The 19394-nt window shown below is 46.6% G+C and overlaps 1 protein-coding gene across 1 annotated transcript in view; it reads left to right on the top strand.

The window, feature by feature from the left end:
- Positions 1–19394, top strand: part of ANTXR1 (ANTXR cell adhesion molecule 1) — a 214380-nt gene that overhangs the window by 157209 nt on the left and 37777 nt on the right. Inside the window, exons 15-16 of the mRNA XM_073653634.1 lie at positions 5067–5162; positions 9448–9615. Of these exons, the coding sequence (XP_073509735.1) occupies positions 5067–5162; positions 9448–9615 (264 nt within the window). The remainder of the gene's footprint in view (positions 1–5066; positions 5163–9447; positions 9616–19394) is intronic.

The raw sequence follows: 19394 nt of genomic DNA, 5'->3' as shown, positions 1-19394 counted from the left end.
TGTTTGTCCACCCATCTCTTGATGATTGACCACAAGTTCTCAATGGGATTAAGATCTGGGGAGTTTGCAGGCCATGGACCCAAAATCTCTATGATTTGTTCCATGAGCCATTTAGTTATCACCTTTGCTTTATGGCAAGGTGCTCCATCATGCTGGAAAAGGCATTGTTGGGCGCCAAACTGCTCTTGGACGGTTGGGAGAAGTTGCTCTTGGAGGACATTCTGGTACCATTCTTTATTCATGGCTGTGTTTTTAGGCAAGACTGTGAGTGAGCCGATTCCCTTGGCTGAGAAGCAACCCCACACATGAATGGTTTCAGGATGCTTTACAGTTGGCATGAGACAAGACTGGTGGTAGCGCTCACCTCTTCTTCTCCGAATAAGCTGTTTTTCAGATGTCTCAAACAATCGAAAAGGGGATTCATCAGAGAAAATGACTTTGACCCAGTCCTCAGCAGTCCACTCCCTGTACCTTTTGCAGAATATCAGTCGGTCCCTGATGTTTTTTCCGGAGAGAAGTGGCTTCTTTGCTGCCCTCCTTGAAACCAGCCCTTGCTCAAAGAGTCTCCGCCTCACAGTGCGTGCAGAAGCACTCACACCAGCCTGCTGCCATTCCTGAGCAAGCTCGGCACTGCTGGTAGTCCGATCCCGCAGCTGAAACAGTTTTAAGATACGGTCCTGGCGCTTGCTGGTCTTTCTTGGGCGCCCTGGAGCCTTTTTGACAACAATGGAAGCTCTCTCCTTGAAGTTCTTGATGATGCGATAGATTGTTGACTGAGGTGCAATCTTTGTAGCTGCGATACTCTTCCCTGTTAGGCCATTTTTGTGCAGTGCAATGATGGCTGCACGTGTTTCTTTAGAGATAACCATGGTTAACTGAAGAGAAACAATGATACCAAGAACCAGCCTCCTTTTAAAGTGTCCAGTGATGTCATTCTTACTTAATCATGACTGATTGATCGCCAGCCCTGTCCTCATCAACGCCCACACCTGTGTTAATGGATCAATCACTAAAACGATGTTAGCTGCTCCTTTTAAGGCAGGACTGCAATGATGTTGAAATGTGTTTTGGGGGTTAAAGTTCATTTTCTGGGTAAATATTGACTTTGCAAGTACAGTAATTGCTGTTAAGCTGATCACTCTTTCACATTCAGGAGTATATGCAAATTGCCATTACAAAAAATGAAGCAGTAAACTTTGGAAAAATTACTATTTGTCTCATTCTCAATACTTTTGGCCATGACTGTATAATGAAAATATCTGAAATTTCACAAAAATGTAGAAAAATTAGCAATCTTCAAACTTAGATTTTTTTTTGTCATTAAATCAGATAATCATACCCCCTAAACTAGTTAGTTAAGAACATTTACACTTTATCTACTTCACATTGGCATAGTTTTTCACGTCTTTATATTTTGTTAGGATTTTAGGGCTTAAAAGTTTAGCAGCAAATTTTATTTTATTTTTTTTCTATGAAATGTACAAATTTTATTTTTTTGAGAAACCACTTCACTGTTTAAGGTGAATGTGATGTTCTTATAGGTCAAACCCCTTAAACAAGACTCTATTTTAATAACTGCACCCCTCAAAGTACACAATCCGCTTTCAAGATGTTTTTTAACCCTTCGGCAAAAAAAAAAAAAAAGAAAACTGAATTTAATAAATCGCAAATGATGAATCGATTATGGTTATTATGAGATCCGTTTTTCCGCAAGAAAAAACTCACTGAAAAAAAAAACAGCTGCAAATACTCAACGTGTGCACAAGCCCTTACTATGCGTCGCTCTTGGATGGCGTGAATGTGTTGGCAATTTTCAGACGCTAGATACAGCCTTGTTTTTTTGCTTTAGTTAACCGATTTAATGAGAATTATTAAGATAACTAAGGGAAAAAAGACCGCAGACTCTCGTTCTTTAGTTGTGTCGTTATTTCCTAGGAAATTTGCAAGCTGCATTTTCTTCAAATTGTTTCCATTACAAAGTGACTGTCTCACATCAAACTTAAGCAACATGTGCACTGTAAGCATTTCTTTCCCGAGAGCTACGGAAAATACTATTTCACCATATTTTGTAGGATTGTCTTATCCATCATTAGGCAAAGTTAATACAACTCACTGAATACCACTGAAGCAAACTACAGAATACAGTATTAAAGCCCAGAGCACTTCATAGAGCCAATTTATCAGCTGGTCGTGAAGGATACATGGTCCTCTAGGGCCTCCTACAAGCAAAGAATCAGCAACTTATCCTTTGATTTATCTACCTGGACTCCAAGGAGAACCTCTTTAATTCCTCACCAGTTCATGACCCTTGGTTTAATGATGAGGTGTGATAGCTTGGAGAAGTAACGTGTTTATTTTGCACGCTAATAGTTGTGGTTCTGCTCCCTAGCCATTGACTGTGGTAAACACACTGGAGGTTTTTAAGCCTGTTGTGATTGCTTTCTTGCTTTGTCTGGCAGGTAGAGCACTGCCGTGTCACGAGATTATGAGGAAGATCTCCTTGGCCTTGGTATTTCCTGTTATTAGAGATTCTGTCTAGGGAGGTGGGGAAGAGGAGTAGAGGAAAAAAAGCCCAAAAAAGTATAAAAGACTCTACAAAAGAACGATTAACTCCACATTATTGCATTTTCATTCCTGGAGTCTGTAATATGTACAGTGTCTATACAGCAGCTATCCTGTTTATTTGGAGGAACATTCAGAATTTTAAAGGCTACATAGGAGTATGGAAATCCAGAAGTTTCTTCACTGATTCTTAAAGAACTAAAAACAGTAAATCTAATTAATTGCAAATTTATAATCTATCATCAAAGGCCGATTCATCATTTTAAAAAATTTTAGCAGCCACATTTCTTATTTTGCTTTGTGGTACTCGTTTTTTATACCAAATTGTTCAAAATGGCTCTGGTGGTTCATTAAGTTTGCACAAAATCAAATATGCCCTTGCTTTTTTTATTTAAAGGGTTTGCAACTTATTAGCAAAAAACATTGCATGTTCTGCTAAAATGTTGCAAAATTTGTACAAAATTTTCACGATTACATGAGATTGAAACAGGTAAATGCATAAAATAGACTTTTAAAAAAGGCACAAATTTAAAGAAGAATGAGGCAAAAAAAAAAAAAAAAAAGTCACCGAAAAGCAGAAAAAATGCAGAATCGAACCTTTAGAATTTTCAGTAATGGTCTTAAAATGCCCAATTGCAGCCAACTCATACACCTTAAGGGGTTGTCCACTACTAGTACAACCCCTTCTTGATATAAATGTTTGGCCATAATAAAATAAGAAAGCCTATACTCACCACCTGTGCTGGCGCCGTTCCAGGGGTGTCGGCACTCGCGGTCCCGGGGCTCTCGTGCAGTTGTATGACACTTGGTGTCCGGTGCCCAATCAGCACTGGCGTCAGTGTTCGCCTTCGGACGTTTTGAACATGAAGAGGAAGTTGGGACTGCAGCTGATCTCTGACTTCCTCTTCATGTTCAAAACGTCTGAAGGCGGGGACAGTGACGCCAGCGCTGATTGGGCACCGGGCACCACATGTCACAACAACCGCACGAGAGCCCTGGAACCGCGAATGCTGACACCGCTGGAACGGCGCTGGCATGGGTGGTGAGTATAGGATTTTTAATTTTATCGGGACCAAACATTTTGATCATGAAGGGGTTGCCCTAGCAGTGGACAGCCCCTTTAAATCTCTGAAGTTCAGTATGAGATCTGAGAAATGGAAAATTTTTTAGTTAACAACTATTAGCTCCGGTAATCCAATAACATGCGTATTTATGCTGTACATACATGGTAATTCTGTGCATGTAGAGTCCATGTACAGTCTTGTTCCCTGTCTGTGTATATATAGAATTATTGGCACTTCTGGGATCCATAAATGATGCTGCTCAACGTTATTTGGGTAATTGGCATCATGCAACTTTATCGCCATCTTCATCTCTGTTTGATCCACTCAGCATTTTCAGGGCAGGTCGACAATTAGGTCCTTTGATCATCAAGGGTTACAATAGTTGGAGCTCATGCCAGTCTCATTGGTTTAAGTTGTGTATGGATCTCTCTCAAGTGGTTCCCCACCTTCTTCATGAAAAAGCTTGGCCTGAATCAAGTTTTCGGGTAACAAGGCCACAGGTTTTCTCAGCAGGAAAGCTACCCTGGCCTCCAGTTCCTCACTGTTCCCGGTTTCAAGTCCAAAAATACACTGCACCTTCCCTTAAGTAGAACAGGCCTCAGACCTAATTACAGCACTGGCCAAAAGTATGGTCTATATAGCAGTAATGCAGATTGAGAGTGAAATAGTCAGTTTATACAGTATATATTGCAGAGGTCTTAATTAACTTTTGCTTTAGCCCCTTTAATAGGAAATCAGATTGTGCAAGAGCTGCTCGAGGAGATTTTACAAGGATCTTTTCCATGCAGGGCTTTAAAGATCATTTATTACAGCAGTGGAATGTACCCAGGAGGATTTTAAAGCATCTCGATTTCTCTTGTCTCCACTTATTTATTTGCCTTGTTTTTCTTGGAAAATTGTCCAAATCTACATAATATTGTGATTAATATGTTAACTGCAATAACTGAGCCGTGTATGTTATATTTTAGCATCATAACCTTAGGTCAATGTCCAGCTTTTATAATTTTGTGCTAATTAATGTTTTAACCTATCTTGGTAGCAGCATGAGCTTCATTTCCTGATACAAAGGTACAAAACTCCAGCACAGACAGGGATTTAAAAAAAAAACATTATGGTTGCCTGTGGCCTTCACTAAAAGGAAGCTTAGGTGCTTTCTGCATACGGCCTTTTTTTTAAAAAAAAAGATTTTCCTGGCACATAAAAAAATTATTTTAATATTTTGTAAATGCAAAATTTTGTGAAATGTACTGGAATTTATGTAACTCATTATCATGATCCAGGTCTGAGAGGAACCCTGATCTTCAGCTACAAAATCCTGGCTAGAAAAAATAAGTGTTTGCTGTGCCGGCAGAAGACCAGAATTAACGATCTAACGATCACATCAGCTTCTCTTTCGTAGTTCTGATATACACAAACCCTAACTCTTATTCTTCATCACAGGAGGAAGAGGATGATGGATTACCCAAAAAGAAGTGGCCTACAGTGGATGCATCTTACTATGGAGGACGAGGAGTTGGAGGAATCAAAAGAATGGAGGTATGCTGTACTGAACTTATATATTTTCTGTGTATCTGCACATGACCAGAAGATATAAGGCTGTGACTGCCTTTATACTAGACTCTACTGGATCTAGGGTAAGTAAGAATTTAATTAAATATATATGCATGGAGATTAGATTGATGTCTTAGCAAAGTCACTTTCCCACAAATATTCTCATGAAGTGAACTGCACAAAATATCCTGGCACCAAAGTAAGAGAGGTTTCTGCAAATATGAATTAGGGAGGCCGGGCCATGGTGTCTTACTGCACTTTGATATTTCTTGACCCTTGGGAGTAGCTAGGTAACTTCTGAGAATTCTTCTGTCTTTGAAAAACTCTGGTTCTTTAATATTCTCAACTTCAAAGATTATAGAATACACCCAAACCACCAATGCTGTTTTGAAAATCTTGACTTTTTAAGTTAGGCAAAGCCATGAGAATATGCAGTATAGTGGGAAATGTTCCACTTACCACATATACTTATAAAAGGTAACTTCTGCCTTTCGTAGTGGGTATCTTATTTTTTTTCTATCACAGACTAGTGCTAGTTTCATAGAAACCAATTACCTTCATAACTAACAGAGCGGACATTCAGTGTCTCCCACTCATACACCACCTCCTCTTTTCACCCCCTATCTGTTGGTGTCCCCCAAGGTTCAGTCCTAGGACCCCTGCTCTACTCCATCTACACCTTCAGCCTGGGACAGTTCATAGAGTCTCACGACTTTCATTATCACCTCTATGCTGATGACACACAGATCTACCTCTCTGGACCTGATATCACCTCCTTACTAACCAGAATCCCACAATGTCTGTCCGCTATTTCATCTTTCTTCTCTGCTAGATTTCTAAAACTTAACATGGACAAAACAGAACTCATCATCTTTCTCCCATCTCACTCAACCCCCCCCAATGGACTTTCTCATCACCAGTCCAGTACCAGTCGGTGACTTGTATTGTTTAAGTAAATGGCTGCCCACTCACCCCAGTAATGTAAGTGTGGCGCCCCTGCGGGTTCAGTCGCCACAGAGGTACTGCATCTCACCCAGAGGTGTGGTATCCCACTCTCAGGTAAGGAGGGAGTACTACCCGGAACCCACCCACCTGCATCCAACACTACACGATTCCAGACCAGCAGGTGGGGCAAGATGCATGTGTGCAATGCTGAGCCCTGTCCCTGGTTGGAAGTGGGGGGAATCGAGAGAGAGAGAACCATGTAGTGGGTGTGGGTGGAGGAAGTAGCTCAGGGGAGAACCTTCAGTAGGAGTATAAGAAGGGAACCATCTTGAGGGAGACAGGTCAGTCTGAGGAGAGAGTCAGAAGAGAGAGTGTTGGGACCAGGAGCTCTGTAGAAGCTCTGCTCAGGAGGAGAGGAGGAAGGAGCGCGCCTAGACTGAGAGAACCAGGAGGACAGACTAAGAGAGGATGGGAGCAGAGGGAAGGCTCCAGAGAGACAGAGGGGATCCCAGGGGCACGGGAAGTGCAGGAAGCCACCGGTGCACCCGAATCTACATGGACGTGGAGGGATCAGGCTGCAAAGGGGACCGACCCCCAACTTGTGGAGAACAACAAGGCTCAGCTAGATAACCGGAGGCTGCTGTACTTTCAAGGTGCAGCTGCTCACGACCACAATTATATCGCCGAAAAGGTGGCCGCATAGGATTCAGGGGACTGCACGTCGCCCGACAAGATCCGAGGCTACCGGCTTGGGACACTGATTGTGAGGCGCAGGGCAGGAGGGTGAGAGCCAGCGCAGGAAGACGACCGAGGAAGGCACATAGAACGGGGTCCCGTTTAAGTACTCCTGAAATACTTGAGAGATTGCTGAACCCCCTTCCTTGGTGAACGCAGGACGACGTGGGAGTTACACACTGGCGCTGGTAACCTGGAGTCTTGAACAACTGTGAGTAAACCTTGAAGACTACACCCCACTGTGTCCTAGAATTATTGCTGCGCCATCACCAGCCCTGCACTACACAGCACCCGCAACATCTACCTCATAACATCACTATTTCCTGCCCTGGAGCTAAGCTCTGCCTGTGGAGAGCTGAACCAACTCTGCTGCGTCACCATCAGCTCCAGTGGATCTGCACTGCAGCGGCGGCCCCATATAGCCGCATACCACAGGTGGCGTCACGAACATTATCTCTCTAAAAACTTTATTCCCCTTTTACCTTTCCCTTTAATTGACCGCCCTGGGTCACGGACCGGGTCACTGCTACCGTGACCCCCCCAGCACCGACCAGCCCCGCTACCGAGGCCCAGGAGGCGCGTAATACTCTCACTGCCTCGGGGTAACCCTGGCCTCTGATCTCTCCTTCAAACCACATATCCAAGCCCTTTCCACTTCCTGCTAACTCCACCTCAAAAATATTTCCCGGATCCATACATTCCATAATTAAGAATCTGCAAAAACCCTAGTCCATGTCCTCATCATCTCCCACCTCGACTACTGCAACCTCCTGCTCTGTGGCCTTCTAAGACTGCGTGTCCACTATGCATTTGTCAAGCGTTTTCGCCCCGGAATTTCCGCAGTGAAAACGCTTAAAAAACGCTTGCTAATATGTGCCCCATGTTCCCAATGATAATCTGCATGTGCTGTGCACATGCTGCGGAAATTTCCACTGCGGATTATCATTGCGGAAAAATCCGCAGCACGTCCATTAATTTTGCAGAAACGCGGCGTAATTGCCGCCATTGACTTGCATTGAATCGCATAATATCCGCATGAGTACATGTACACATGCGGATATTAAGCGATTCAAGTCCCCAATGGTACCCGGATCTGGAGAAGAGGAGACTCTCCTCCAGACCCGGGAACCATAGTACCTGTAGTTAAAAAAGAATTAAAATAAAAAAAAACATTATACTCACCTTCTGATGGACCCCGGTCTCCTGTACTGTGCGTCCGATGTCTTCGACGGCTCGTGGCGGTTTAAAAGGACCTTCGATGATGTCATTTAGTCATGTGACAGATCACGCGACCGCTGACGTCAGCGGTCGCGTGACCTGTCACATGGCTAAATGACGTCATCGAAGGTTCTTTTACAACACCGCGAGCCATCTAGGACATCGGAGAAGGAGACCGGGGGTCATCGGAAGGTGAGTATAATGTTTTATTTTTATTTTTCACCATTTTATTCTTTTTTTTACTATTGATGCTGCATTTGCAGCATCGTATCTTGGTCACACTATATAAATCCATGCCGGTTGCATGGATTTATATAGTGTGACCAAGTTGTCAAGCACTTTTCCAAGTGATGCTAAAATTACTTATAAAAGTTCTTTACAACCCGCATGCGGAAATGCATGCAAAAACGCTTCACAAACGCCTCTACCTGGCAGGAAAAACGCATGTAAAATCCGCATGCATTTTTCCTGCCAGGGAGATGAAGAAAAAATCCGGATCATTTCTGCTTCGTGGGCACTTAGCCTAACACTCTCGCACCCCTACAATCTATCCTAAACTCTGTTGCCCAACTAATCTACCTGTCTCTCCGCTATTCCCCGGCCTCTGCCCTCTGTCAATCCCTGCACTGGCTCCCCATTTCCCAGAGACTCCAATTCAAAACCCTAAACATGGTGTACAAAGCCATCCACAATCTGTCTCCTCCATACATCTGTGACCTAGTCTTCCAGTATTTACCTACACGCAACCTCCGATCCTCACAAGATCTCCTTCTCTTCTCTCCTCTTATCACCTCTTCTCACAATCACATACAAGATTTCTCCCGTGCATCCCCCCTATTCTGGAACTCTCTATCCCAACACATCAGACTCTCGCCTACCGTGGAAACCTTCGAACCTGAAGACCCATCCTTTCCGAAAAGCGTACAACCTGCAGCAATTCTCGCTCCACCTTACCACTGCACGACCAGCTCTACCCCGACCTACTGAATCCTCACGCATCCCTTGACTGTGAACCCTCGCGGGCACGGTCCTCTCTCCTCCTGTACCAGTCGGTGACTTGTATTGTTTAAGATTATTGTACTTGTTTTTTATTATATATACCCCTTTTCACATGTAAAGTGGAATAAATAGCCTTATAATAATAAATAATAATTATAAATTCTAAGTTTTTACTGCACGAGAAGAATCCTATATATCACATAGAGAGCATATATAGCCTGCCCCCAGTACTGGAAAACAACCCTTCTACCCACTAAGCCACTATGGTGTCCCCTCTCCAGTAATACTGTAATACTTCACTATTAAAGATTGTTATGAATTTATAAACCCAAAGTTTTAGTTGTTTGCTAAAACTTTTTATCCTATCTTTTAGGTGCGTTGGGGGGAGAGAGGTTCTACAGAAGAAGGAGCTAAATTAGAAAAAGCAAAAAATGCCAAAGTGAAAATGCCAGAGCAGGAGTACGAGTTTCCATCTCCAAAGATTCTCAACATCAATTATGGGAGGTCAAGCTCTTCTCGGAAGTGGTATTCCCCAATTAAGGTAGGATCAGTAAACTAATGATCAGCTATTATCTGATCTCATGCACATGACCGTATGAAAAATTGGTATTAATCAGCATGCTGTATGGATTCGCAAATTATATAGGGTACAATATTTTGGAAGGTACATTTCTGTATGCTGTTCAGTACGGGTGTGATATAATTAGTCCTTCATTCGTCACCTTTGCCGCATTGTTGCCTTTCAAAGAGGTGTCCTCCATTTTTCATAGATTTTTGTGATGGAGAATGATGAAGCTGGTGACCTGGCAGTGACATTGGAACTAGTTTTACCCATAACAGGGCAAATACTGTGCGGAGAAGATTATATATGGCATGTCGATGACATAGGAGATGTCACCCACATCAATGTGTTGCTTAATGAGATTTCAAAGGGAGTTTGTATGGTCCAAACACTCCAGACAGCACTGGAGTATTCTAAAACTACTTTTTCTAAGATATGCAAGTTAGCGGGATCTAAGAGAAAAGCAGAAACCTGGTAACCATTGCAAAAAATAATTACTGGAGGTCATTAATGGGTTACTGGAATGACATCATATACTTTAATCAGTCTGATAAAACTTCTGTGCGTAAATGTAACTGGAATCTACTAAACCCTCAAACTGCTGGGCATGAGTTCCATGCAAATAATATAAAAATGGTTCTCAAATTATATCTTTGTGCCCAAAATAAATCTTACACCTCATGTTTGGCAAAAGAAACCACAGTGAAACCATGGCGAAAGGAAATGTTCACAGATATTTTTGGACATGCTTGAAAATTTTCTTGAGGCCAAAAGAAGAGGTCACAAGCGTGTAACAAACATTGCTGGTCTACGAGGTTTCTTGGTGTGCACCCGGCATGTTCTCCTGGGGGAGCACTCGGTGTAGCTGAGAAAACATTACAATAGTGTTCAGTGACTGTTGTACAAAGTGTCCTGTCGTTACAAGCTCACATTTACTAACGAGATGGAATTAAATGTGTTCAAGAAATTAAGAATTACTTCATGGTTCCTCTGTCTTTGGCAACCCTTGTCCTCCATCATCTTAACCTACCACTACTTCCCAAAATTATTGCAGCTCACCATCACACACACATTGAGAAGGTATTGATTCTCTCTGCAGAGATCTAGCTGGTCTATTGCTTTCTGGGGAAAATGAACAAAATAAATAAAACCTAATTTTCCATCAGAAGTTGAAAACTGTCTCTCTAGTGCCGCCTATAAGTATCTAACCTGCAAATCAATGTTCGACCCACTATGCTGTCTTGAAGTATGACAGGGGCCAAACCAAAAACATCCATAGTACCACCAACTAGACTCTGTATAGATGAGGAGCATCAACTATCAAACATCGGATGTGTGCCTCTGGTTTGGCTGATAACGTTTGCTTACTTATACACTTTATAGAGTAAGGGTTCGCAGGGTATGGAGTATCCCACTGAGGGGGCACAATACACTTTGTATGTCCGTATAACCAGTAGGTCATTGTGCTCAAGCTTCTGATAATTATGAAGGTCCCACGTACACTGAGTGCAGTGGGTGACCCCACTACTGATACTGTACTAAATATTGAGCACTGCAAATGTGTGGAGGGTGTATTGATGGAAGGACAGGAAAGATATATTGTATATATTATATTTAGGGCACAGTCATATGACCCCATACTGTAAATCGGACCGAGATCAGACCGCAGTACTCGGACTGGCCGCGACTCTCTCAACCCAAGCGTGACAGATGCATAGAAAAATATGGAGCTGTCACACACGGGAGAAGAGAGACGCGGCCAGTCCGAGTACTGTAGTCTGATCTTCGTCCGATTTATGTGGTCGTCTTATAAGAACACTACAGATTGAAGTGGTGGAGGAAAGAGGGAGCAATAATTAATGAATCCTCCATCCAATTGTTATTATGCTGAACTTTGGGGACCAATAGTGGTGGACTATTTTGGGGGCACAAAGAGATCAAGATCATAAGTACCAATCGGAATATGATGGCATAAATTTCTAACTGAAAGGGATTGCCCCAAAATCTAAATTTATCACCTATCCATATGATTGGTGCCAACTTTCCGAGCTTAGGAATTCTGACCCCAGTATTCACAAAATGGAGGTCCCCAAGTTCTTTGTGGGGAATGAAATGCTGGTCACGCATCCAAGCTGCTGCTCAATTTATTCTCAGTGGGACTGATGGATAACCATATACTATACGTGGGTATCTCCTTTAGTTCCCTAGAAAGTAATTTGAGAAAATACACATATGTATGACCTGCACTAAACTCAGACAGGGGTTTCGGCAGTCTTATCATTATCATTTGGTGTCACAGTAGTCAAACCATGAGTAATTACAAAGGGAACCCTATTCTGTGGATAGGTGCAAAGTTTTTATTTTGGACCAATCCTTTAATATTCAATGATAACAAATATGTATAGAAGATATAGAAGGAAGTCATAGGCCATTAGGTGTAGGGCCACAGTATGACATTATGGGTCTAAGAGCATTAAACTGCACCTCCTAAATGGATTACCTTGCAAGCAAGTTGCAAACCAAAACAACTATTTAAAAGTAGGGCTACAATCAATACAAAAACCTCAAGTAAAACGGACCCCTAAAATATAACTTTTATTAGGTAAGTTAAAAAAAAACGCAAACCCATGTTAGTGAGTGTATACATCAAAAAACAATCTCTAATTATAATACTCAAAAAATCAGACAGTGCATCTGATACTACCTGTGCTGCACTTTATATTAGGGGTGTATTAGGGCCCCAAGGGACAGCCACCAAGGTGCGGGGGCGCCAAATTGCAAAATTAGGGTGTCCACCTCCGCTGGCAGGCAGGGAATTCATTAGGGAATTCTAGGGTGAATTAGTCCCTACATATTATACTATACTGATTTTTGCTTGCTCTCTTTGGAGTCCCTTTTACATATATTCTTTCAGATTTTTTTGATTTTTTATTATTATTATTATTATTATTTTATTATTATTAAAGATAAGCAAGTAAGTTGTCAGATTTTGTGTAAATTTTTCTTCAAATGCTTATGTAGCACCCTGAGGATTCGGCTGCTACAGGGGTATTGCACCTCAACCCAGAGGTGTGATATTCCACTCCCGGGTAAGGATGGAGTGTGGATCTGAGCTCGGTAGGCTGCATGCACTACACACATCCCATTTCCGAGGAGCAGACCGACGGTACTCCCACTTAGAAATGTGCAGGTACGACCGAGTCTGTTCCTGGCTGGAGTGGGAGGGGGGTGGTACATCCCAAGTAGTGTAGGGGCAGATAGGGGGAGCAGCCTGGGTAAAGTTAGGAGCTCATTGGGTGCTGGTCACCTGAGCTCACACATAGAGGGTGTATATAAGGTGGGCACCAACTAAGAACAGGGTCAGATGCAGAGAACAAGTCAGGAGCAGAGGAGAAGGAAAGACCCAGAGTGAGAGAGGAGAGAGAGAGACCCAGAGGCACAGAAGAACAGGACTCTAAGATCCCAAATTAAAACCCCGGGTGAAGAGTCGGCATCAGGGTACCGGAACCCAAGCTGGTGGGGGTAAAAACATTCCCCAGCCAGAGACCGGAGACCGTGGGCAGCGTTTGCCACGGTCACCCACTACATCCACCCCGAAGGCACACCACATGAAGGGTCAGGGAACCCAAGGCCAAGGGTGTCCCAACAGAAGGCCCGAGGGAGCTGGACCTAGGTGGATCACTGGTGGGGACGGCCAGAGAACGGGACAGAAGGAGAGCTCAGGGCCACGCTCCGGACTTGTTTGGGGGTTGGCTGGATCCAGGACCTGGTGGACGCAGCACGGCTCGGGTGGTCACTCGGAGCTGGAGTGACCAGTACAACATCTGCAGTAAGTAAACACCCTTAACTGCATAACCCGACTCTGTCTTCACTGCCGTCTGCACTGCACCACCACAACCCCCATCCTCTGCACCTGTTCCCCCTGAGGCTATACCCCTCCCGTTGGGGGTTATCATCACAAGCTGCACCTGCACCATCAGCCTCAGCGGACCCTGCTGCAGCGGCGGCCACAGTGACCGCATCACAACGGGTGGCGTAGTCGACACAAAAGAACTCTTAATAACATCTGTAGGACTGCCACATAACACTGAGCTTGACGCCCTGGGCACGGGGCCGGGTCACAGCCGCTCGGAGACTACAACCCCCCCATCTGATCCGGTGCCGGGTATTCCCCTCAAAAAGGAATATGTCCCAGGGGGCGCGTCAACTTTGGCGTAGTCGGCAGGATTACGTGCCCGCAACACCCGGGTACTGCGTGCCTGAAGAAAAGTGCAAGTTTACCTCAGAAAGAAGTCTCCCGCCGGTTCTGGAGGGTCCACACCATCGGACCCCATCACAGGTCGTGTCCCGCCGATTGTCCGCCATTTCCAGCTTGTTCCCGCCATCTGCAGAGTTTCCCGCCACTGGGCGACGCTTCCCGCCAAATCCGAAGATTTCCCGCCTTGGAAGAGCAGCGGACGCCATTATGGGCGTGCCAAAGGAGGGCAAGAGGCTGCCTCCCATCGTGGGCCGGGACAGAAAATGGCGCCAAAAGTGGAAACCGCCCCCACCAACAGAGACTGTGATGCTGGAGGTGTCTGTCAGCGTGAAAGAACTACCCCTGGAGCTGACAGTCACCGAGTTGCCCCGGGACCGCCCTCGAAGTGGGAGGAGACGAAAGGAGAGAGCAAAGATGGGTGCCGCCTGGAGCAGTCTGGAGCGAGCACACCCAGAGGCAGGAAGCCTGGAGAGGAGCAGCAAAGAAGCTCACCCGGAGATGTCCAGAGAGCAGAGCAGCACCGGCCCGCTGGCCAGGAGCCTGCTGGAAGAAGAGCAGAGCAGCACCGACCCGTTGGTCAGGAGCCTGCTAGACACCACGACCCCGCTAGGCCTAGTGGAGGTCCTTGCACAGCTCCCCCGAGACCGGGAGTGTGCACAAACTGCCCTGGAGGGCCTCGCACGGAGGATGGCCCGGGTACAGCGAGAGATATTGGCGGAATGGAGCCGGGAGATGGCCCAGCAAGCTGAAACCAAGACCCGGAGCACGCCAGCCAAGATGAGGAAACAGACTGCCTCTGAGGATGGCGCGGGAGGACCAAAGGCCGGAGACGGCGCCGAGAAGGGAGCCGAACGCATGGAGGCAGGTAAAGGGGACGTCTACACCCCAAGCCGGGACACCGCTTACCTGCCCCAGCTCCCCGTCGCAGAGCCCGAAAGTCCCCCTGCTGTGCCCGAAAACGCCATGTCACCGACGCAGACTAGGCCCCAACCGGAAGCCGCCGCCGCGACCCCTGTGACGTCACACGCCTCGACCCCGAGCGTGACCAAGCAGGAAGTACCACCAGCCTGGTCGCAAGGACTAGTACCCCCGGGCGCCGCAATACCAACAGCGCCCCCTACCTCCGCGGAGCCCCCGGCCTGGTCGCAGGGCCAAGTAGCCCAGGGCGCCGCTGTCCTTACGGTGCCCTTCACCTTCCAGATACCCCAGGCCTGGCCGCAGGGCCCGGGCATCCCGGGCGCTAACACCACCGCGCCCATAAGACCTAAAGTGCCGCATCTGGGAGAGGACCTGTACGCCCAGCATACGTGCCCGGATGGGCAGCCATTTATATGGCCACCGGAGTTCCACCATCCCCGACTCCGGAGAGAGAGACCCCTGGATGAACCCCTGGTCCCGGCTCCAAAGCCCGTAAAGAGGATCTCGCCCCCGCTAGCGGAAGCGCAGTTCGAGTGGGACCCCACCGGAGAAGATCTCATGGGGTTCACTCAAGAGACTCGGGCAGCCGCAGCGGAGCGTGCAGAGTGCTGCCGCCAGCAGCTCGAGGTCTTTGAGAGGGAGCGGAGAGAGAGGCGGGTCCGGGAACAACAAGCCCAGATAAGGAGCGCGGAGCAGAAGAGCCGGGCCAGGAGAGACCCCCGTGCAGCGCATTGTCCCCGCACCATCGGGACAGTGATCAAGTTCAACCAGCAGCATGGGTGGGGCTTCATCAGAGACCACAACACCCCCGGCGACGTTTTTGTAACGCGCAGAGACGTTGAGTCCCATCTGCCGGAGGGGCACAGAGGTCGTGACCTTTATATCGGGGACGAGGTCACCTTTACCCGGCACAAGTGTGCCAAAGGACCTTACGCCCTCCACGTACACCGCCTGACGGAGGAGGAGTTGCGGTGCGAGGAGGAGGAGCAAGAGGACCCGGACGGGTCTGAAGTTACCACCAGCTATAAGCAAAGAGCAGGAGGAAGACGCCGTTGAGTGCGGCAGAGCAGGTGCTGTAAATAAGTTACCCAATCGGGGTATAAAGAAACTGAAACTGTTGCTACATATATATAGTCCCCGTTGGGACCAGCTGAGTGAACTGTTTACCCGTTTACCCCTTAATCCCACAGGCTGAGGACTGTGAGCAGCCATTCCCTTTCCCTCCTTACCTGGCCGAGGACTGAGAGCGGCCAACTTCCCCTGTAAATAGTTGCGCGTCCTAAAGCGCCCCCTACCGGTTTTATAGAAAACCTGTTTTTCTAAGAGACTGTCGCACTTTTCCCGGACACACGTTGCACAGTGTCCGGAGGAGGAACCAGAAACAAGAGACGACGAGAATGTTATATGAAAAGTTTTATATATATATAATGTTTTATATGTTTTATATGTTTATAAAAATTTGTATGTTTTGGTGATGTTTTATGTCTTACAGCCCGAGGACGTGCTGTGATTTACCAGGGGGGAATGTAGCACCCTGAGAATTCGGCTGCTACAGGGGTATTGCACCTCAACCCAGAGGTGTGATATTCCACTCCCGGGTAAGGATGGAGTGTGGATCTGAGCTCGGTAGGCTGCATGCACTACACACATCCCATTTCCGAGGAGCAGACCGACGGTACTCCCACTTAGAAATGTGCAGGTACGACCGAGTCTGTTCCTGGCTGGAGTGGGAGGGGGGTGGTACATCCCAAGTAGTGTAGGGGCAGATAGGGGGAGCAGCCTGGGTAAAGTTAGGAGCTCATTGGGTGCTGGTCACCTGAGCTCACACATAGAGGGTGTATATAAGGTGGGCACCAACTAAGAACAGGGTCAGATGCAGAGAACAAGTCAGGAGCAGAGGAGAAGGAAAGACCCAGAGTGAGAGAGGAGAGAGAGAGACCCAGAGGCACAGAAGAACAGGACTCTAAGATCCCAAATTAAAACCCCGGGTGAAGAGTCGGCATCAGGGTACCGGAACCCAAGCTGGTGGGGGTAAAAACATTCCCCAGCCAGAGACCGGAGACCGTGGGCAGCGTTTGCCACGGTCACCCACTACATCCACCCCGAAGGCACACCACATGAAGGGTCAGGGAACCCAAGGCCAAGGGTGTCCCAACAGAAGGCCCGAGGGAGCTGGACCTAGGTGGATCACTGGTGGGGACGGCCAGAGAACGGGACAGAAGGAGAGCTCAGGGCCACGCTCCGGACTTGTTTGGGGGTTGGCTGGATCCAGGACCAGGTGGACGCAGCACGGCTCCGGTGGTCACTCGGAGCTGGAGTGACCAGTACAACATCTGCAGTAAGTAAACACCCTTAACTGCATAACCCGACTCTGTCTTCACTGCCGTCTGCACTGCACCACCACAACCCCCATCCTCTGCACCTGTTCCCCCTGAGGCTATACCCCTCCCGTTGGGGGTTATCATCACAAGCTGCACCTGCACCATCAGCCTCAGCGGACCCTGCTGCAGCGGCGGCCACAGTGACCGCATCACAACGGGTGGCGTAGTCGACACAAAAGAACTCTTAATAACATCTGTAGGACTGCCACATAACACTGAGCTTGACGCCCTGGGCACGGGGCCGGGTCACAGCCGCTCGGAGACTACAACCCCCCCATCTGATCCGGTGCCGGGTATTCCCCTCAAAAAGGAATATGTCCCAGGGGGCGCGTCACTTAGAATAATATTGGTGAAACATCCTGTTGGTGGTTACCAGTTATCCTCCTTTGGAGGAGATGAATTTTATCACTATATGTGCCTCCAGTCCTTGCCTAGATGCTTCCTTTACAAACTATCCTCTTATACCTTATTGCTTTTTTAGGAAATTTATCAGGAAGAAAAGCAAAATAATTTTTTACTGTGAAGCAATTTCTTTCCTTCACTACGTTTTTGGAGCAGAGGGAAAGGATTAAAGGTTTTGATTTCGTAACATTTTCATGAATTTGTTGCACAATTGCTTTAGATGTTTAATATAAATAGGATTGGATGTTCTGAGGATTACTCATGTGTTTATAGCATATGATGGACAGTAAACCTAAACAGCTCACACGTTGTTGGCTAGTAATAGACTAATAACGACATTGATTTGAAGAACAGGACTAATAGTGACATAGTTTAAGACAAGGACTAATGGTGGTATAGTTTAAGACAAGGACTAATGGTGGTATAGTTTAAGACAAGGACTAATGGTGGCATAATTTAAGACAAGGACTAATGGTGACATAGTTTAAGACCAGGACTAATGGTGACATAGTTTAAGACAAGGACTAATGATGGTATAGTTTAAGACAAGGACTAATGGTGGTATAGTTTAAGACAAGGACTAATGGTGGTATAGTTTAAGACAAGGACTAATGGTGGCATAATTTAAGACAAGGACTAATGGTGACATAGTTTAAGACCAGGACTAATGGTGACATAGTTTAAGACAAGGACTAATGGTGGCATAGTTTAAGACCAGGACTAATGGTGGCAATGATCACCAAAGACAATATCTGCAAGGAGTTTGTATGTTCTACCCGTGTTCGCGTGGGTTTCCTCTGGGTTCTCCGGTTTCCTCCCACACCCCAAAGACATAGTGATAGGGAATCTAGATGGTGAGCCCCAATGGGGAAAGTATCCATAATGTCTGTAAATTGTCTGAATTGTAAAGAGCTGAAGAATATGTTGGCACTATATAAACAAATAGATTATTATTTTTATTATTATTAAGACCAGGACTAATGGTGGCATAGTTTAAGACCAGGACTAATGGTGGTGTGTCACCCAGGGGGAATATAGGGGACTCGATACCCGGGCCTTTTACCTTGTTTAGGAGGTCACGGCAGTCGGCTCCCGGGCCCGTACTCTGGGTCTCTCTTTAAAAAGGGGTTTTAGTGTACAGTTTGTCTCGTGACGCCACCTGTGGTTTCCGGTAATGGTTACCGGCGCTGCTGCAGACCTCCGGGGGGGTGGTAATGGGATGGCAGCTGGGACGTTTCTGCTACCTACAGGCGGAGCGGGCCCTTGGGACAGTGTAGGTGCAAATGGTGGTGATGCTGGGGCTTGTAGTGCAGGAGAGATGGCGCAGCAGAAATAACTGACGGAGGCAGTGCAGTGCAGTCATCCGAGTTTTACTCACAGTTCTTGTTCAAGTTTCTCAGGTACACTGTACTGGTGTCAGCCTCCGCGTCGCACTGTGTCTGCCAGGCAGGGGCTCAGCACTCCTTCAGGTAGATTAGAAGCACTTAACGGGACCCCCTTTCTTATGTTCCTTTCCTTGACTGACTTCACACACTGGGTCTTCTCCCTCCTGCCCTGCACTCCCCCACACACAGTCCCGATCGGGTGCTCTGAAGTCCCTTCTGGGCAACCTGGAATTCCCGGACCTACTTGGTGCCCTTCACGGTGACTAGGGTGAGGATGTGGCAACTGCACCATGGAAGTGCAGAAGCCTCCGGTTTTTCCAGCTGAGACCTGGAGTAACACGGCTGGTCCAGGGACCGGTTCCCTTCTTGCGGCCTGATCCCTCTGACTCCTGGCAGATTCAGGCATACGGGTGC

This window comes from Phyllobates terribilis, unplaced genomic scaffold (assembly GCF_046119375.1).
Source record: "Phyllobates terribilis strain yellow unplaced genomic scaffold, ASM4611937v1 Scaffold_11__3_contigs__length_659146591, whole genome shotgun sequence".
Taxonomy (NCBI): domain Eukaryota; kingdom Metazoa; phylum Chordata; class Amphibia; order Anura; family Dendrobatidae; genus Phyllobates; species Phyllobates terribilis.
Note: the sequence above shows the minus strand (reverse complement) of the source record. Positions and strands in the feature narration are given on the sequence as shown.